Source organism: Salvelinus fontinalis, chromosome 35 (assembly GCF_029448725.1).
Source record: "Salvelinus fontinalis isolate EN_2023a chromosome 35, ASM2944872v1, whole genome shotgun sequence".
Classification (NCBI taxonomy): Eukaryota; Metazoa; Chordata; class Actinopteri; order Salmoniformes; family Salmonidae; genus Salvelinus; species Salvelinus fontinalis.
This window is the reverse complement of record NC_074699.1, coordinates 33,231,480-33,248,979: the sequence shown is the minus strand read 5'-3', so window position 1 is coordinate 33,248,979 and position 17,500 is coordinate 33,231,480. Positions and strand designations below refer to the sequence as shown.

The window sequence follows — 17,500 nt, the reverse complement described above, 5'->3', positions numbered from 1 at the left end:
GAGAAACAACAGGTGTAGACTAACAGTAAAATGCTTAGTTACAGGCCCTTCACAACAACACAGAGAGAAACAACAGGTAAAGACTAACAGTGAAATGCTTAGTTACAGGCCCTTCACAACAACACAGAGAGAAACAACAGGTGTAGACTAACAGTGAAATGCTTAGTTACAGGCCCTTCACAACAACACAGAGAGAAACAACAGGTAAAGACTAACAGTGAAATGCTTAGTTACAGGCCCTTCACAACAACACAGAGAGAAACAACAGGTGTAGACTAACAGTGAAATGCTTAGTTACAGGCCCTTCACAACAACACAGAGAGAAACAACAGGTGAAGACTAACAGTGAAATGCTTAGTTACAGGCCCTTCACAACAACACAGAGAGAAACAACAGGTGTAGACTAACAGTGAAATGCTTAGTTACAGGACCTTCACAACAACACAGAGAGAAACAACAGGTAAAGACTAACAGTGAAATGCTTAGTTACAGGACCTTCACAACAACAGAGAGAAACAACAGGTGTATACTAACAGTGAAATGCTTAGTTACAGGCCCTTCACAACAACACAGAGAGAAACAACAGGTGTAGACTAACAGTGAAATGCTTAGTTACAGGACCTTACCAACAACACAGAGAGAAACAACAGGTGAAGACTAACAGTGAAATGCTTAGTTGCAGGCCCTTCACAACAACACAGAGAGAAACAACAGGTGTAGACTAACAGTGAAATGCTTAGTTACAGGCCCTTCACAACAACACAGAGAGAAACAACAGGTAAAGACTAACAGTGAAATGCTTAGTTACAGGCCCTTCACAACAACACAGAGAGAAACAACAGGTGAAGACTAACAGTGAAATGCTTAGTTACAGGCCCTTCACAACAACACAAAGAGAAACAACAGGTGTAGACTAACAGTGAAATGCTTAGTTACAGGCCCTTCCCAACAACACAGAGAGAAACAACAGGTGAAGACTAACAGTGAAATTCTTAGTTACAGGCCCTTCCCAACAACACAGAGAGAAACAACAGGTGAAGACTAACAGTGAAATGCTTAGTTACAGGCTCTTCACAACAACACAGAGAGAAACAACAGGTGAAGTCTAACAGTGAAATGCTTAGTTACAGGCCCTTCACAACAACACAGAGAGAAACAACAGGTGTAGACTAACAGTGAAATGCTTAGTTACAGGCCCTTCACAACAACACAGAGAGAAACAACAGGTGAAGACTAACAGTGAAATGCTTAGTTACAGGCCCTTCCCAACAACACAGAGAGAAACAACAGGTGTAGACTAACAGTAAAATGCTTAGTTACAGGCCCTTCACACCAACACAGAGAGAAACAACAGGTAAAGACTAACAGTGAAATGCTTAGTTACAGGCCCTTCACAACAACACAGAGAGAAACAACAGGTGTAGACTAACAGTGAAATGCTTAGTTACAGGCCCTTCACAACAACACAGAGAGAAACAACAGGTAAAGACTAACAGTGAAATGCTTAGTTACAGGACCTTCACAACAACAGAGAGAAACAACAGGTGTAGACTAACAGTGAAATGCTTAGTTACAGGCCCTTCACAACAACACAGAGAGAAACAACAGGTGTAGACTAACAGTGAAATGCTTAGTTACAGGACCTTACCAACAACGAAGAGAGAAACAACAGGTGAAGACTAACAGTGAAATGCTTAGTTACAGGCCCTTCACAACAACACAGAGAGAAACAACAGGTGTAGACTAACAGTGAAATGCTTAGTTACAGGCCCTTCACAACAAAACAGAGAGAAACAACAGGTAAAGACTAACAGTGAAATGCTTAGTTACAGGCCCTTCACAACAACACAGAGAGAAACAACAGGTGAAGACTAACAGTGAAATGCTTAGTTACAGGCCCTTCACAACAACACAGAGAGAAACAACAGGTGTAGACTAACAGTGAAATGCTTAGTTACAGGACCTTCACAACAACACAGAGAGAAACAACAGGTAAAGACTAACAGTGAAATGCTTAGTTACAGGACCTTCACAACAACAGAGAGAAACAACAGGTGTATACTAACAGTGAAATGCTTAGTTACAGGCCCTTCACAACAACACAGAGAGAAACAACAGGTGTAGACTAACAGTGAAATGCTTAGTTACAGGACCTTACCAACAACACAGAGAGAAACAACAGGTGAAGACTAACAGTGAAATGCTTAGTTGCAGGCCCTTCACAACAACACAGAGAGAAACAACAGGTGTAGACTAACAGTGAAATGCTTAGTTACAGGCCCTTCACAACAACACAGAGAGAAACAACAGGTAAAGACTAACAGTGAAATGCTTAGTTACAGGCCCTTCACAACAACACAGAGAGAAACAACAGGTGAAGACTAACAGTGAAATGCTTAGTTACAGGCCCTTCACAACAACACAAAGAGAAACAACAGGTGTAGACTAACAGTGAAATGCTTAGTTACAGGCCCTTCCCAACAACACAGAGAGAAACAACAGGTGAAGACTAACAGTGAAATTCTTAGTTACAGGCCCTTCCCAACAACACAGAGAGAAACAACAGGTGAAGACTAACAGTGAAATGCTTAGTTACAGGCTCTTCACAACAACACAGAGAGAAACAACAGGTGAAGTCTAACAGTGAAATGCTTAGTTACAGGCCCTTCACAACAACACAGAGAGAAACAACAGGTGTAGACTAACAGTGAAATGCTTAGTTACAGGACCTTCACAACAACACAGAGAAAAACAACAGAGAAATAATAACACGAAGAATAAATCCACAATGAGTAACGATAACATGGCTATATGCACGGCGTACCAGTACAGAGTCGATGTGCAGGGTACAAGGTAATTGCGTTAGATATGTACATGTAGGTAGGGATAAAGTGACTAGCCAACAGGATAGATAATGAACAGTAGCAGCAGCAGCAGTCCTCCCGTCCTCCCTGTTCATGACTGCGGGGCCAAGTTTGCAGACGACACAACAGTAGTAGGCCTGATTACCAACAATGACGAGACGGCCTACAGTGAGGAGGTGAGGGCCCTGGCGGAGTGCTAACAGGAAAACAACCTCTCCCTCAACGTCAACAAAATGAAGGAGATGATCGTAGACTACAGGGGACAGCAGAGGGAGCACGCCCCTATCCACATCGACGGGACAGCAGAGGGAGCACGCCCCTATCCACATCGACGGGACCGCAGAGGGAGCACGCCCCTATCCACATCGACGGGACAGCAGAGGGAGCACACCCCTATCCACATCGACGGGACAGCAGAGGGAGCACGCCCCTATCCACATCGACGGGACAGCAGAGGGAGCACGCCCCTATCCACATCGACGGGACCGCAGAGGGAGCACGCCCCTATCCACATCGACGGGACAGCAGAGGGAGCACGCCCCTATCCACATCGACGGGACAGCAGAGGGAGCACGCCCCTATCCACATCGACGGGACAGCAGAGGGAGCACGCCCCTATCCACATCGACGGGACAGCAGAGGGAGCACGCCCCTATCCACATCGACGGGACAGCAGAGGGAGCACGCCCCTATCCACATCGACAGGACAGCAGAGGGAGCACGCCCCTATCCACATCGACGGGACAGCAGAGGGAGCACGCCCCTATCCACATCGACGGGACAGCAGAGGGAGCACGCCCCTATCCACATCGACGGGACAGCAGAGGGAGCACGCCCCTATCCACATCGACAGGACAGCAGAGGGAGCATGCCCCTATCCACATCGACAGGACAGCAGAGGGAGCACGCCCCTATCCACATCGACGGGACAGCAGAGGGAGCACGCCCCTATCCACATCGACAGGACAGCAGAGGGAGCACGCCCCTATCCACATCGACAGGACAGCAGAGGGAGCACGCCCCTATCCACATCGACGGGACAGCAGAGGGAGCACGCCCCTATCCACATCGACGGGACCGCAGAGGGAGCACGCCCCTATCCACATCGACGGGACCGCAGTGGAGAGGGTAAAAAGCTTCAGATAAGTGACAGTCTGAAATGGTCCACCCAGACAGTGTGGTGAAGAAGGAGCAGCAGCACCCTGTTAGATCACTGTGTATGGTTGTGTGTTGTTACATATTACTGCACTGTTGAAACTAGGAACCACCCGGAATAACATATGTGACTAATAACATTTTATTTTATTTGATATGTGATGAGTCAAAAGGGTCAATGAAGATAGTTAAATAATTAACCAAATAGCTACCTGGACTAACTATTTAGCAGTCTTATGGCTTACGCCTCGATCACACCGACAGCGTTATTGTGCAAAACGGTACTCACTATCACCTCGATATGTATGCAACAAAAGTTCAACATTCACCTTCTGCTACCATTTCTGTCAAGCCGGCTACGTAGACAATTTGATGAAATATGTTCGACAAATCCAACGTGTGCAGCACACAAAACGCACTGCAACTGCCTCTGCAACGCCATGCTGCAAGGCAAACGCAGCGGTCCATTGGAAATGAATGTACTTCTGGTGTACCGAAACGCTGTAGGAGAGAGATGGTGGCTGCGTCCCGAACGGCACCTATTCCTTATGTAGTGCACTACTTCTGACCAGGGCCCATAGGGTGTCATTTGGAACATGGTGCCTTCCTTCATCCACCGTCTTATGTAAGAGTGAGAAAGCAAAAGAGGAGACAGTGTTTATCTAAGAGGTCTATTTTAAGAGCTCCCGGATAACTGATGAGAATACCGTACCATCTTAGTACCTCAGAGACAACACTCCCAGGGCTTTGTTCTGACTGGGATCACAAGTATTTTTGTGCATCCCAAATGGAACCCTATTCTCTGTATAGTGCACTACATTTAACTAGGGCCCATAGGGCTCTGGTCAAGAGTTGTGCACTATGTAGGGAACAGTGTGCCATTTGGGATGCAGTCTTTGAGACGTCTGTATTTATAAGATCATAAATAGCACAGCAGTCTTCTACTCTGCAATAACCATCATCTTTATGAAACAGAAACCTGGATGCAGCCGACCACAAGAGAAGATCTATTGCTGACAAAACCTGCCATCAAAGTAGTTCTTCTACTCTAAATGGTATATTTACTTCTGCTTTCTTTCTGTTTTTATGCATTATGATAAAACACTGCTCTTATTAGAGTCAATAAAACGATTTGATCTTAATCAAGATCAGCATTTTCCTGAACGCAGCGAGCACTAGCCCTCTGAGCCAGCTGTCCTGCTGCCTTTGGGTTAGTGATTGGAAAAACAATCTGTGATGTGTGTGTGTGTGTGTGTGTGTGTGTGTATATGTGCTTGACTCTCATCAAATTCTCTCTTAATGAGAGCACAGTCTGACTAGCCATTTAGAATCAATCAGAGACTTTTCCTTGAACATTAACCAGGTTCCTGCCTCTTTTGCTCAAACACACACACACACACACACACACACACACACACACACACACACACACACACACACACACACACACACACACACACACACACACACACACACACACACACACACACACACACACACACACACACACACACTTGCTCTCTCTCAGTTTCTCTCTCTCTCTTGTTACGACCGTTCAATGTTAGCCACAGATATAACCATACACTACCCTGCAGACCATATTTTACAGGTTAGCTAGACTCATATGCTTGAGCATGTCAACTCGCCCTCTCTCAACTCGCCCTCTCTCAGCTCGCCCTCTCTCAGCTCGCCCTCTCTCAACTCGCCCTCACTCAGCTCGCCCTCTCTCAGCTCGCCCTCTCTCAGCTCGCCCTCTCTCAGGAGAGTTGAGAGGAATCATTTATAGTCCAATATTTACAAGTGTATTGGGGAAGGCGGGGAAGTATATCAATTGAGCAGTATAATAAGAGTCTGGTAGCAGCAGTTGTGATGTGTATGTAGCATGAATATATATATATGTGTGTGTGTGTGTGTGTGTGTGTGTGTGTGTGTGTGTGTGTGTGTGTGTGTGTGTGTGTGTGTGTGTGTGTGTGTGTGTGTGTGTGTGTGTGTGTGTGTGTGTGTGTGTGTGTGTGTGTGTGTGTGTGTGTGTGTGTGTGTGCTAAGGTGCAGAGAATCAGAGCAGGTGGTCAGTCCAGTTTAAGTGTTCAGCAGTCTAATAGCTTGTAGAAACTGTCTCTGAGCCTGTTGTTATCAGACCTCATGTTCCGATACCGTCTGCCCGACGGGAAGGGAGAGAACAGCTCGTAGCTGTGATGTGTGGAGTCCTTGATGATGCTGTGTGCCTTCCTCAGGCACTGTTTCAAGTAGATTTCGTGGAATGCGTGGGAGTACGGTCCCAGTGGTTTACTGGGCCGTCTTCACCACCCGCTGGAGGGCCTTGCAGTCATGGCCGGAGCAATTCCCATACCAGGCCATGATGCAAACAGTCAGGATGCTCTTGATGGTGCAGCGGTAGTATTTGGAGAGGACCTGGGGCGGCATGCCAAATTTCTTCAGCCGCTTTAAGAAGAAGAGACGCTGTTGTGCCCTCTTGACAAGAGTGGTGGTGTTGTTGGTCAATGGCATGGCTGGTATCCACACTTACCAACCTCTCCATGCCCACTGTCCTAGTGCCACAGCCTTGGGGTGTATCTCAATAGTGGGATTGAAGGGAAGGAGATGAAGGCTTTAGACTATTGAGATACACCCAGGATCAGGGACAAACGCTACTCCTGGCTGGTATAGGCTGTCACCCAAATCCCTGCCCACCTCCATGCCCACTGTCTGTGTGGCATCATAGGGCTGTCCGTGTGGCATCATAGGGCTGTCTGTGTGGAATCATAGGGCTGTCTGTGTGGAATCATAGGGCTGTCTGTGTGGCATCATAGGGCTGTCTGTGTGGCATCTTAGGGCTGTCTGTGTGGTATCATAGGGCTGTCTGTGTGGCATCATAGGGCTGTCTGTGTGGCATCATAGGGCTGTCTGTGTGGCATCATAGGGCTGTCCGTGTGGCATCATAGGGCTGTCCGTGTGGCATCATAGGGCTGTCCGTGTGGCATCATAGGGCTGTATGTGTGGCATCATAGGGCTGTCCGTGTGGCATCATAGGGCTGTCCGTGTGGCATCATAGGGCTGTCCGTGTGGCATCATAGGGCTGTCCGGGTGGCATCATAGGGCTGTCCGGGTGGCATCATAGGGCTGTCCGTGTGGCATCATAGGGCTGTCCGTGTGGCATCATAGGGCTGTCCGTGTGGCATCATAGGGCTGTCCGGGTGGCATCATAGGGCTGTCCGTGTGGCATCATAGGGCTGTCCGTGTGGCATCATAGGGCTGTCCGTGTGGCATCATAGGGCTGTCCGTGTGGCATCATAGGGCTGTCCGTGTGGCATCATAGGGCTGTCCGTGTGGCATCATAGGGCTGTCTGTGTGGCATCATAGGGCTGTCTGTGTGGCATCATAGGGCTGTTTGTGTGGCATCATAGGGCTGTCTGTGTGGTATCATAGGGCTGTATGTGTGGCATCATAGGGCTGTCTGTGTGGCATCATAGGGCTATCTGTGTGGCATCATAGGGCTGTCTGTGTGGCATCATAGGGCTGTCTGTGTGGCATCATAGGGCTGTCTGTGTGGCATCATAGGGCTGTCTGTGTGGCATCATCATCTGAATGAACAAGCCTTGCGTGAGCTCAACTCTGGGGCCAGAGAGTCTACTGTGTTTCTGCGGTTGGAGAAACAACTTTACTCAGGTTACTGCTGAAGCCATTAGTAGTTGTTATGTCAGACCACAAACTCCAATTGTATTATTATTCAAGCCTCTCCACGATGCAGTAATCATCTAGATGTATATTGTAAGTTTGATTCCACCATAGAAAACAGAAATGTATTTGCAATGTTTATCCTAACTTTAATTACAAGATGAACCTCATTTCCAAGTTATTCTAACGTTGAATGAAAAATGATTTGTTTTTAGAAGCTGTGCTTCACTCAAAAGGTATGTCTTCGTCCCAAATGGCTCCCTAATCTCTATTTAGTGCACTTTGGGCCCTGGTCAAAAGTAGTGCACTTTATAGGGAATAGGGTACAATTTGGGACTAACCCTATGTCTCTGAAGGAATATATGGCTGACACTTAAATGATTTCATAACAAGTAAAAAAAAAAAAAACACTAGTTGAGACCTTGCCAGTGATATTGGAACCACCTGCGTTCTGTGTATGTTAAAAACTACACACGCTAGTTCCATGGATTGTGACGGCAATTTGGGGCTTGGTTGGTTGATCCTTATCTTTAGGTCTGGCTCTGGGTACTGCGTGTGTCGGCCTGTCTGGCTCTGGGTACTGTGTGTGTCTGCCTGTATCTGTCTCTGGGTACTGCGTGTCTCGGCCTGTCTGGCTCTGGGTACTGTGTGTGTCTGCCTGTCTGGCTCTGGGTACTGTGTGTGTCTGCCTGTCTGGCTCTGGGTACTGTGTGTGTCTGCCTGTCTGGCTCTGGGTACTGTGTGTGTCTGCCTGTCTGGGTCTGGGTACTGTGTGTGTCTGCCTGTCTGGCTCTGGGTACTGTGTGTGTCGGCCTGTATCTGTCTCTGGGTACTGTGTGTGTCTGCCTGTATCTGTCTCTGGGTACTGTGTGTGTCTACCTGTATCTGTCTCTGGGTACTGTGTGTGTCTGCTTGTCTGGCTCTGGGTACTGTGTGTGTCTGCCTGTATCTGTCTCTGGGTACTGTGTGTGTCTGCCTGTATCTGTCTCTGGGTACTGTGTGTGTCTGCCTGTATCTGTCTCTGAGTACTGTGTGTGTCTGCCTGTATCTGTCTCTGGGTACTGTGTGTGTCTGCCTGTATCTGTCTCTGGGTACTGCGTGTGTCTGCCTGTATCTGTCTCTGGGTACTGTGTGTGTCTGCCTGTATCTGGCTCTGGGTACTGCGTGTGTCTGCCTGTATCTGTCTCTGGGTACTATGTGTGTCTGCCTGTATCTGTCTCTGAGTACTATGTGTGTCTGCCTGTATCTGTCTCTGGGTACTGTGTGTGTCGGCCTGTATCTGTCTCTGGGTACTGTGTGTGTCTGCCTGTATCTGTCTCTGGGTACTGTGTGTGTCTGCTTGTATGGCTCTGGGTACTGTGTGTGTCTGCCTGTATCTGTCTCTGGGTACTGTGTGTGTCTGCCTGTATCTGTCTCTGGGTACTGTGTGTGTCGGCCTGTCTGGGTCTGGGTACTGTGTGTGTCTGCCTGTATCTGTCTCTGAGTACTGTGTGTGTCTGCCTGTATCTGTCTCTGGGTACTGTGTGTGTCTGCCTGTATCTGTCTCTGGGTACTGCGTGTGTCTGCCTGTATCTGTCTCTGGGTACTGTGTGTGTCTGCCTGTATCTGGCTCTGGGTACTGTGTGTGTCTGCCTGTATCTGTCTCTGGGTACTATGTGTGTCTGCCTGTATCTGTCTCTGAGTACTATGTGTGTCTGCCTGTATCTGGCTCTGGGTACTGTGTGTGTCTGCCTGTATCTGTCTCTGAGTACTATGTGTGTCGGCCTGTATCTGTCTCTGAGTACTGTGTGTGTCGGCCTGTCTGGGTCTGGGTACTGTGTGTGTCGGCCTGTCTGGGTCTGGGTACTGTGTGTGTCTGCCTGTATCTGTCTCTGAGTACTGTGTGTGTCTGCCTGTATCTGTCTCTGGGTACTGCGTGTGTCTGCCTGTATCTGTCTCTGGGTACTATGTGTGTCTGCCTGTATCTGTCTCTGGGTACTGTGTGTGTCTGCCTGTATCTGTCTCTGGGTAATGCACACACATGGCCCTAACACATCTGGACAAGAGGAACACCTATGTGAGAATGCTGTTCATTGACTAAGTTCAGCATTCAACACTATTGCTCCCTCCAAGTTTGACACCAAGCTCAAAGCCCTGGGTCTGAACACCACCCTCTGCAACTAGATCCTGGACTTCCTGACGAGCAGACCACAGGCTGCGAGGATTGGCAACAACTTCTCCTCCACACTGACTCTTAACACAGGGGCCCACCAGGGGTGTGTCCTCACTCCTCTGCTGTACTCCCTGTTCACCCATGACTGTGTGGCGACACCCACTCCATCATCAGGTTTGCTGACCACACCACGGTTGTAGGCCTTAGTCAGCCTATAGAGATGTGAGTGAACTGGCAGGACAACAAGCTTTCCCTCAATATCAGCAGAACAAAGGAGTTTATTGTCGACTTCAGGATGCAGATGAGGGAACACGCTCCGATCCACATCAACGGCACTGCAGTAGAAAGAGTCAGCAGTTTTAGGTTCCTCCACGTCCACCTCACCGAGGACTTGACATGGACCAACAACACCACCACTCTTCTCAAGAGGGCACAACAGGATCTTTACTTCTTAACTTCTTATGGCTGCAATCCCGGTAACAGGATCGATATGACAACAGCCAGTGAAAGTGCAGGGCGCCAAATTCAAAAAACAGAAATCTCATAATTAAAATTCCTCAGACATACATGTGTCTTATACAATTTTTAAGGTAATCTTGTTGTTAATCCCACCAAAGTGTCCGATTCAGCGAAAGCACTACAAACGATTATGTTAGGTCACACCAAACCACAATAAGCACAGCCATTTTTCCAGCGAAAGGTAGCAGTCACAAAAAGAAAAAATATAGCTAAAATTAATCACTAACCTTTGATGATCTTCATGCATGTTTTGTTTGATAAAGTTCATATTTATATAAAAAAATCTGAGTTTACATTGGCACATTACATTCACTAGTTCCAAAAACATCCATTGATAGTGCATAGCCACATCGTTTCAACAGAAATACTCATCATAAATGTAGATGATAAGACAAGTTATACACATGGAATTATAGACATACCTCTCCTTAATGCAACCGCTGTGTCAGATTTCAAAAATACTTTACGGAAAAAGCAAACCATGCAATAATCTGAGACGGAGCTCAGAACAAGAGTCAAATTAGCCGCCATGTTGGAGTCAACAGAAACCAGAAATTACATGATAAATATTCCCTTACCTTTGATGATCTTCATCACAATGCACTCCCAGGAATCCCAGGTCCACAATAAATGCTTGATTTGTTTGATAATGTCCATTATCTATGTCCAATTAGCTACTTTGGTTAGCGCGTTTGGTAAACAATTCCAAAGTCACAAAGCGCGTTCACTAAAACGTGACGAAATGTCCAAAAGTTCCGTAACAGTCAGTAGAAACATGTCAAACGATGCATTGAATCCATCTTTAGAATGTTGTTAACATACATCTTGAATAACGTTCCAACCGGAGAATTACATTGACTTCAGATGAGCGATGGAAAGGAGCTGCCTCTCACGTGAACGCGCGTGGTCAAAGCGTGGTCACCTCATGGCAGTGGTTACTCATTCCTGTCTCCTTCGGCCCCCCTTCACAGTAGAGTCATCAGACAAAGGTCTATTGACTGTTGACATCTAGTGGAAGCAGTAGGAAGTGAAAACTCATCCATATCTCGCTGTAATTTCAATGGGAGCTTGGTTGAAAATTGACCAGCCTAAGAAAAAATCCAAACAGGAAGTGGAACTTCTCAGGTTTTTGCCTGTCATATGAGTTCTGTTATACTCACAGACATAATTCAAACAGTTTTAAGAACTTCAGAGTGTTTTCTATCCAATACTAATAATAATATGCATATATTAGCAACTATGACTGAGGAGCAGGCCGTTTACTCTGGGCACCTCTGTGCACCTTTCATCCAAGCTACTCAATACTGCCCCTGCAGCCATAAGAAGTTAAGGCAGCTTAAGCGTGCCACACCGGATCCTCTCCAAATACTACCACTGCACCATCGAAAGCATCCTGACTGGTTACCTCACAGCCTGGTATTTGGAATGGCTCTGTCTACGACTGCAAGGCCCTCCAGCGGGTGGTGAAGATGGCCCAGTACATCACTGGGGTGTGTTCCCACCCATCCAGGACATCTACTTGAAATGGTGCCTGAGGAAGAGTTTCTATCTACAAGTATGCTGAACGCTTGAACTGGACTGACCATTTGCACTGACTTTCTGCACCTTTGCACTTACATCACAATTGCTGCTAACAGACTTATATTTCCTAATGCTAATACAGCACAATTTAAACACTTGCCCCCCAATCCCCCCCTTCCCCAATACATGTGTAAATATTGTACTAGAATTTGTGCCTTCCTGTATTATACTTATGTTAAAATGTTTATTCTATTCTACTGAGCCATTTACTTTATGTTTGTAGTTTTATATTTTATTATTTGTTATTGTTGTTGCATTGTCGAGAAGCAACCTGAAAGTTAGCATTTCGTTGGACGGTTATACCATGTGTATCCTGTTCATACAACTAATAAAACTTAAAACACACACACACACACACACACACACACACACACACACACACACACACACACACACACACACACACACACACACACACACACACACACACACACACACACACACACACACACACACACCTTCAACCCAGCCAGTCAGAAGAGGATTGCCTAATGTGTGTAAGATTCTCACCTTGGGGGACACGGCTCGGGGTTGCAGATGCGGCCCATGACTGGAGGGCGGCTGGAGGGGTCACAGAGAGAATCATCAACCTCCTCTCCTCCTCTCTCCCGGCTCACACACCTGACCACTGCTGTCTGTCTCCCTGGTGGAGAGGGGGAACAGAGTTAGAGAGAGAGAGGAGGAGGGGGGGCAGGCTTAGAGAGAGAGGGGGGGTTTATGTGGAGAAGAGAGAGAGGTAAGGAGACCAAAAACGGAGAACAACAGAGAGGGCGAGCTGAGAGAGGGCGAGCTGAGAGAGGGCGAGCTGAGAGAGGGTGAGCTGAGAGAGCGCGAACTGAGAGAGGTGGAGCTGAGAGAGGGCGAACTGAGACAGGGCGAGTTGAGAGAGGGCGAGTTGAGAGAGGGCGAGCTGAGAGAGGGCGAGCTGAGAAAGGTAAAGCTGAACGAGAGGGCGAGTTGAGAGAGGGCGAGTTGAGAAAGGGCGGGTTGAGAGAGGGCGAGTTGAGAGAGGGCGAGTTGAGATGGGCGAACTGAGAGAGGGCGAACTGAGAGAGGGCGAGTTGAGAGAGGGCGAGTTGAGAGAGGGCGGGTTGAGAGAGGGCGAGCTGAGAGAGGTAGAGCTGAGAGAGGTAGAGCTGAGAGAGCGCGAACTGAGAGAGGTAGAGCTGAGAGAGGGCGAGCTGAGAGAGGGCGAGCTGAGAGAGGGCGAGCTGAGAGAGGGTGAGCTAAGAGAGGGCGAGCTGAGAGAGGTAGAGCTGAGAGAGCGCGAACTGAGAGAGGTAGAGCTGAGAGAGGGCGAACTGAGAGAGGGCGAGTTGAGAAAGGTAAAGCTGAACGAGAGGGCGAGTTGAGAGAGGGCGAGTTGAGAGAGGGCGAGTTGAGATGGGCGAGTTGAGAGAGGGGGAACAGAGAGGGCGAGTTGAGAGAGGGCGGGTTGAGAGAGGGCGGGTTGAGAGAGGGCGAGTTGAGAGAGGGCGAGTTGAGAGAGGGCGAGTTGAGAGAGGGCGAGTTGAGAGAGGGCGAGATGAGAGAGGGCGAGCTGAGAGAGGTAGAGCTGAGAGAGGGCGAACTGAGAGAGGTAGAGCTGAGAGAGGGTGGGTTGAGAGAGGTAGAGCTGAGAGAGGTAGAGCTGAGTTAGGGCGAGTTGAGAGAGGGCGAGTTGAGAGAGGGCGAGTTGAGAGAGGGCGAGTTGAGAGAGGGCGAGCTGAGAGAGGTAGAGCTGAGAGAGGGCGAACTGAGAGAGGTAGAGCTGAGAGAGGTAGAGCTGAGAGAGGGCGAGTTGAGAGAGGGCGAGCTGAGAGAGGGCGAGCTGACAAAGGTAAAGCTGAACGAGAGGGCGAGTTGAGAGAGGGCGAGTTGAGAGAGGGCGAGCTGAGAGAGGGCGAGCTGAGAGAGGGCGAGTTGAGAGAGGGCGAGTTGAGAGAGGGCGAGTTGAGAGAGCGCGAGCTGAGAGAGGGCGAGTTGAGAGAGGGCGAGCTGAGAGAGGGCGAGCTGAGAGAGGGCGAGCTGAGAGAGGGAGAGCTGAGAGAGGGAGAGCTGAGAGAGGGCGAGCTGAGAGAGGGCGAGCTGAGAGAGGGCGAGCTGAGAGAGGGCGAGTTGAGAGAGGGAGAGCTGAGAGAGGGAGAGCTGAGAGAGGGAGACGAGCTGAGAGAGGGAGACGAGCTGAGAGAGGGCGAGTTGAGAGAGGGAGACGAGCTGAGAGAGGGCGAGTTGAGAGAGGGCGAGTTGAGACAGGGCGAGCTGAGACAGGGCGAGCTGAGAGAGGGAGACGAGCTGAGAGAGGGAGAGCTGAGAGAGGGCGAGTTGAGAGAGGGCGAGTTGAGAGAGGGAGACGAGCTGAGAGAGGGAGACGAGCTGAAAGAGGGAGACGAGCTGAGAGAAGGAGACGAGCTGAGAGAGGGCGAGTTGAGAGAGGGCGAGTTGAGAGAGGGCGAGCTGAGAGAGGGAGACGAGCTGAGAGAGGGAGACGAGCTGAGAGAGGGAGACGAGCTGAGAGAGGGCGAGTTGAGACAGGGCGAGCTGAGAGAGGGAGACGAGCTGAGAGAGGGAGAGCTGAGAGAGGGAGAGCTGAGAGAGGGCGAGTTGAGACAGGGTGAGATGAGAGAGGGAGACGAGCTGAGAGAGGGAGAACTGAGAGAGGGCGAGTTGAGAGAGGGCGAGTTGAGAGAGGGCGAGTTGAGAGAGGGCGAGTTTTAGAGAGGGAGACGAGCTGAGAGAGGGCGAGTTGAGAGAGGGCGAGTTGAGACAGGGCGAGCTGAGACAGGGCGAGCTGAGAGAGGGAGACGAGCTGAGAGAGGGAGAGCTGAGAGAGGGAGACGAGCTGAGAGAGGGAGACGAGCTGAGAGAGGGAGACGAGCTGAGAGAGGGAGACGAGCTGAGAGAGGGCGAGTTGAGAGAGGGCGAGTTGAGAGAGGGCGAGCTGAGAGAGGGAGACGAGCTGAGAGAGGGAGACGAGCTGAGAGAGGGAGACGAGCTGAGAGAGGGCGAGTTGAGACAGGGCGAGCTGAGAGAGGGAGACGAGCTGAGAGAGGGAGAGCTGAGAGAGGGAGAGCTGAGAGAGGGCGAGTTGAGACAGGGCGAGCTGAGAGAGGGAGACGAGCTGAGAGAGGGAGAACTGAGAGAGGGCGAGTTGAGAGAGGGCGAGTTGAGAGAGGGCGAGTTGAGAGAGGGTGAGTTTTAGAGAGGGAGACGAGCTGAGTGAGGGCGAGTTGAGAGAGGGCGAGTTGAGACAGGGCGAGCTGAGACAGGGCGAGCTGAGAGAGGGAGACGAGCTGAGAGAGGGAGAGCTGAGAGAGGGAGACGAGCTGAGAGAGGGAGACGAGCTGAGAGAGGGCGAGTTGAGAGAGGGCGAGTTGAGAGAGGGCGAGTTGAGAGAGGGCGAGCTGAGAGAGGGAGACGAGCTGAGAGAGGGAGACGAGCTGAGAGAGGGAGACGAGCTGAGAGAGGGCGAGTTGAGACAGGGCGAGCTGAGAGAGGGAGACGAGCTGAGAGAGGGAGAGCTGAGAGAGGGAGAGCTGAGAGAGGGCGAGTTGAGACAGGGCGAGCTGAGAGAGGGCGAGTTGAGACAGGGCGAGCTGAGAGAGGGAGACGAGCTGAGAGAGGGAGAGCTGAGAGAGGGCGAGTTGAGAGAGGGAGATAGTGGGGTTAGAGAAACAAAGAGTTCACACACGGACACTGAGATAGAAACAAAGCATCTACTGCAGGGGTTTGACTACTTGTTCTTCTAAATGAATAACATTTTTGTTTTGGAGGGAAACTAACTCAATATACTTTAAAATGACTGAAACCAAATCCAAACTGTGTAGAAATGATAATGGGCCTATATTCATACAGTTTCTTGACTGTTTAGCTCGCTAATAATCACTAGACAGTCAGGGAGATATAAGCAATTTTCACTGTGGCCTTCCGACCTTCATTAAAGAACAAATGCTTCCCCAGGGAGGAAACGACACCCCCGACCTCCTGTATATGACTATGAGAATCCCATCCTGTATAAAATACATATGACACTTTAATAAGAAACCATCTCACGGGGTAATAGCGAAGGAGTTATTTGAGTCATTACCAGATTTATCATGTAGACAAGGATGTTGCATGTTTGGGATAATGCTAGAGTACATTCCTTTTTCGTAATGTTTGGAATTTAGAATTATACCTCGGGTAATGTTTAGGATAATGTTTGTTTTAATGTTTGGGAATATGTTTTGTATGACTTTTTGGGATAATGTGGCAGTATTATTTCAGATAATGTTTGGTATGATGGATAACAATGTTACAATGTTTGGGACAACGTTTGGGTTTCGGTGAAGCACCGGTGCAGCTCACCTGTAGCACAGGAGGCCGAGCAGCCACTAAAGCCCCTGTAGTCCCAGTGGTGGGGCTCCTCACCCTGGGTGTGAGGGCCTTGAAGATCCTGGAGGTCAGGAGAGAAGCCTGGGCCTAGAGTACAGGCTCCCCCATCGCAGGGCCTCTCCAGCTGGGGCCGCTCTTCACCGCACTCCTCCTCGGGCAGGTCCACCTCCGTCTGGGTGAAGGAGAGGAGGACACGACACTTCAGCTCCCGTGTCTGTTTGCCGAGCCCACAGGTGACGCTGCAGGGAGACCACGGCCCTGGGATTAACCTGGAGAGTAACACACAGAGAGGAAGACTCAGCGAATGGAGTTAGGTAACACTGAGATGAACACGGATGAAATTGTATGTCTGTTTTTGACCGTCAAAAGTAAAATGCATCTCTACTTTTTTCATAAGAATTAAGTCGTTTCATACAACAATTTAAAAAAACTGACAATTTGTATGTTTTTTTCTCTCAAAATAACCTTCAAAGAACCCCCTGTATGCAGCTGGATATATATAAGCAATTTTACAGCCTTCAAGTCACATTAAACTGGCATTATATTGGAATCCAGACAGTTAGGATATCCTGCAACCTGCATTCAGAATGACTGCCAGTGTAGGGAAGATTGAATACTGAGACTCAATCATCTAAACTGGAACTTCTCAGTAACGGGTGCAATAAATCCAATTTCTAACATATTGGATTAGTTTAGAAAACTGTATGTTACTTATCTTTGAGTAGCATAAAATAAATCAACCAAGCAATGCACATGCAAAAACATAGATTACAGTAAAACAAACAATTACCAAAATCTCGCTGCAATAGAGCATGCTGGGAAATATTATATATGGTTCTATGTAGAACACTTCTTGCCTTTCAAAGAATCATCAAAGAACCGTTTCTTCCAAAAAGGGTTCTTAGGATGTTAAAAGTTTGAGGTAGAACCCTTTACCTTACAAAGAACCCTTGTCTTCCAAAAAGGGTTATTCTGATCAAAACAGTTCTTGGTAGAACCCTATCCCTCCGAAAAAAGACTGTAGGAAAATGATGCCATTTGGAATGCAGAGTAACACTGAATGACAGACACGTTCTGGCTCAGCCAACCTAACACAGACCGACTGAAGACCAAAGCTCTACTCTGACACACATTTGGATACACAGTATAATTCAGTGAAAGAACAATCTTTTACATTTGTATTGTGTTGTATTTATACTCA

The 17,500-nt window shown here is 48.6% G+C and overlaps 1 protein-coding gene across 3 annotated transcripts in view; it reads right to left on the bottom strand.

Moving 5' to 3' along the window:
* Positions 1–17,500, bottom strand: part of adamtsl3 (ADAMTS-like 3) — a 250,200-nt gene that overhangs the window by 59,770 nt on the left and 172,930 nt on the right. For all 3 annotated transcript variants that reach the window (XM_055900039.1, XM_055900038.1, XM_055900040.1), the window contains 2 exons: positions 16,273–16,568; positions 12,457–12,589 (listed from right to left, as the gene is read on the bottom strand). In XM_055900039.1, the coding sequence (XP_055756014.1) occupies positions 12,457–12,589; positions 16,273–16,568 (429 nt within the window). The remainder of the gene's footprint in view (positions 1–12,456; positions 12,590–16,272; positions 16,569–17,500) is intronic.